The 3325-nt window shown below is 31.4% G+C and overlaps 1 protein-coding gene across 1 annotated transcript; it reads left to right on the plus strand.

Moving 5' to 3' along the window:
• Positions 1–1409: 1409 nt before the first annotated feature.
• On the plus strand, positions 1410–2985 carry LOC106339829. The gene is made up of 4 exons (XM_013778702.1): positions 1410–1557; positions 1636–1721; positions 2607–2678; positions 2770–2985. The coding sequence occupies exons 1-4, from the start codon at positions 1410–1412 to the stop codon at positions 2983–2985; spliced, it is 522 nt and encodes a 173-aa protein (XP_013634156.1).
• Positions 2986–3325: the final 340 nt, after the last annotated feature.

The raw sequence follows: 3325 nt of genomic DNA on the forward strand, positions 1-3325 counted from the left end.
GTCATTAGTCAGATCCATAGTTTTTTTAATATGTGTATTTCTAACTAAACATCTTATATTTAGGAATATAGAGAGTATTAAGTTTTTCTTTAAGTGAGATAGATCGAAAGAAAAAAATCTTACCTACTAAACAGAATATTTTTGAAATTTACTTTAGTTTTCGAAATAAAAGAAATTATATTGCCTTAGATGCAATAACAATCCCAACGACACTTCTTCTTCTCGTTATATAAGATCATGTCATCCCATTAGTCCATACATTTATTTTTAATTATAAACTGATAAATTATAGTACAGGTTAAAGCCTAATATAACTAAAATTTTATTTTAGATAGCACATGTCAGAATTTTCTTCTAAACTCAAAATTTTAACATATCTAAAACCTATAAAATATAAAATATATATTTTACCCAAAACAAAATATAAATTACATAAATAGTTAAAATATATAAATCATGTAAAGTTTTATAGTATTCAATTGGATAAAAAATTGTCAACGGAAAAATAATCCCGCGATTTTACGGCGCGGGTCAAAATGTAGTTAGACTTTATAGCATGCGATGTATTGAATGTAACCACATTAATCACGCAGCATCACTTCCCTTTTTTTACATTTTACCTTTGCCATCGACTATTATTAGTTTTACAAGTATTTCCAATTTGGGCAAATTCATTGCATAGTACTAGTAAAGATTATCTTTACTGATTTGTTTCTATCAACATGACATATACTACTCAATTATCTACTAAATTCCATAGTTTACCCAAATTAAGGATAACTCATACTATACCCTTGTTTTTACTTAAATCAAATTTGCTAAGCTGTATAATAGTCAGGCTCATATTACTCCATATAGCTGGTGCTTGTCTTTTTTTTTTCTTTTTTTCACTATCAGTGTAACACGTCAATAATATAACGATAATTGAACATCTATAGTTATTGCTTACTATTTCACACATACAATTATACACATCTATAGAGATATATGTGTGTAAAAAGCATCTCTGCATCTGCATGTGCATGAGTTTCTACAGAGAGAAAATTTGAAGTGCAGAAAACAAAGAAAACTCAGAAAGAAAGAAAAAATCCATATAAAGTTATTATTTTCTCTTTTAACTCTTTTAGCTCTACAATATTATTATCTTATGGTCTTTTAACTGTTTTAACTGTTGACGTAAAAAAATCTCTTGCTGTAAAATTTCCACAAAATTTCACCTATAAAGTCCTAACGTGAGATGGGAAGAACACTTCGCAGAAACTTTTTATTCAGACGCTTGTTTTACTTTGTCTCGAAAGAGAATGAATCAGGTTATGTAACTTATGTTAATAATTTATAATTATTATTGATCGACTTACATGTTGTTTTGTTTTATGTAGATCATTTCCTGCGTTGAAAACGCTTGTACGATGCGTCAAGCACCTGGGGATCTCAAAAAGAGGCTTGAGACAATGTCCGTGTACTTATGTGAAACTACTTCACACTCAGCCTACGCAGAGGCCATAATTACTGGATTTTTCCAGTCGGCGGGGAGCAATGTAACTGAGGAAACAAGCTGTAAGTTTAATTGTTAAATTGTTGTAACTTTGTAGTATTATATAAATGGTCTCTTAATTATAAACATTTGTCTCGCAGTGCTCTCCGTCAAAAATGAGATCCATGGAGTTTTCAATGCTTACGGTCCGGTTCTATTACCATATGCAAATACCCTAAATTTACAAGTAAGTTTTTTTTCTATAGCAGTTAAGGGATTTTAGGTAAGCTTTATGGTCCAAAACGTATAACTAAAACGACTGTCTCTGTCAATATTATGGTCCTTCTGCTTCATCAATCGCTTATATGCTTGTCATTTGTGAAAATTCTGTGGTTAGTCTAGAGTCTAGACTAATTAATTAAGATTTTTTGGCTCTTTTTCTTTTAGTTTTAGTGAATATGAGAATTTTCTAAACTAATCCAGCAAGGCAATATAATTTAGTTTTTCCAAACCTTGACGCTGACAATTATTTTCATCAGATATTTTGTTAACCCTTTTATTGCTTAGGCTTGTTAGACGCTAATCCATTGTTATTTTTATTAGTTTAAGCTAAGTGTTCTTGTCTGCAACCAGTCCGGGTCTATTAATTAAAGCTAACCGATCTTTAGTGTGTTTTTTTTCTTTTGAAGTGGGTGTCTAATAGAGAACTGTGTTGTCGCTTATTAGTTAACGTGAATGTTTAAAAATGCCTACTTTTGTTAAAACAACACATAATAATAAAGACATTATTTTGTGAAGTGAAGAGTTGGGAGAAAAAAGTGTTAATATATAAAACTATTAAGCAAATAATATAAAGTAAAACAATGGTTAGAAGAGTGAATTAGTACTTAACTAATTTAACCTATACTAGATTCTTGTATTTAAAAAAGTGACATATCTTAAGCAAAAACAATGTTTAATACTACACAGTATTACAAGTACAGAAAAGTAAGGAAGAGTTGGACATGTTATTGATTGAAAAACTGTCAAATTTTTAATCAATGCATGATTTTGAAGAGAAAGTGCATGAAAAGTATTTTTTTAAAAAAATTGATGGAATACCATTTTGTTCGACCATATAATTAATATACAGATCCAAGTGATCGATACTGTGGAGAGAATCTGCCTTGAAGCGGACTCATCGTTTTTTCCAGCTTTCGGTTACGTAAGTAAAAATATATTCTCTTTTTAATTTTTCTAAAGTTGATATGATGTTATTAATTTGGTTTTACTTTGGTTTGATTTTAAACTAATAGATAATTCAGGTTCTGTCGAACCACGGTGTGGACTTCGAAGCAATTCAGGTTTGGAAAACCCGTAAGAACAAGGAACGGGATGAAGGAACGTTGTCACCACGAGAGGTAGCGCTGCTGACAAACTTGCTGGGTACGCCGATAGGACCTGCCGGTGCGATCCTTCAGGAGTACGATCTTGGCCAGGCTAGCCAAGACGCCAGAAACATGGGCTTCTAATTTCTAAAAGACGGTTGATCAGGCCGTAGTAGCTAAAAGTCGTATGTTTGAACAATAATCGTTTAGTTATATCTCTTCTATCTTATTACTAAGGCTTGGCCCGCTTATGATGCGGGATTATTAAACTTGGACATTTTTATTTATGTCTTTAATATTAAGGATGATTGCATGCTTCTGCTGGTTATTTTAGTTTTTCAATTCATTTACTTTGGTATATTTCTTTTATATGCTTGTTTCATGATATCATTGATGATCACGAATCACGAGCCCTATCGATGCGAGGGTGGAAATATAACTTATCCTCGAACAGTGAGAGAGAGATAATTCTTATACGGACCAT

The sequence above is a fragment of the Brassica oleracea genome, chromosome C1, assembly GCF_000695525.1.
Source record: "Brassica oleracea var. oleracea cultivar TO1000 chromosome C1, BOL, whole genome shotgun sequence".
NCBI lineage: Eukaryota > Viridiplantae > Streptophyta > Magnoliopsida > Brassicales > Brassicaceae > Brassica > Brassica oleracea.

Coding starts and splice junctions, on each gene's coding strand:
- LOC106339829 (XM_013778702.1), top strand. CDS start 1,410: ATGCGTCAAGCACCTGGGGATCTCAAAAAGAGGCTTGAGACAATGTCC. Junction 1,558..1,635: donor TGTAACTGAGGAAACAAGCT/GTAAGTTTAATT, acceptor TTTGTCTCGCAG/TGCTCTCCGTCAAAAATGAG. Junction 2,679..2,769: donor TTTTTCCAGCTTTCGGTTAC/GTAAGTAAAAAT, acceptor TTAAACTAATAG/ATAATTCAGGTTCTGTCGAA.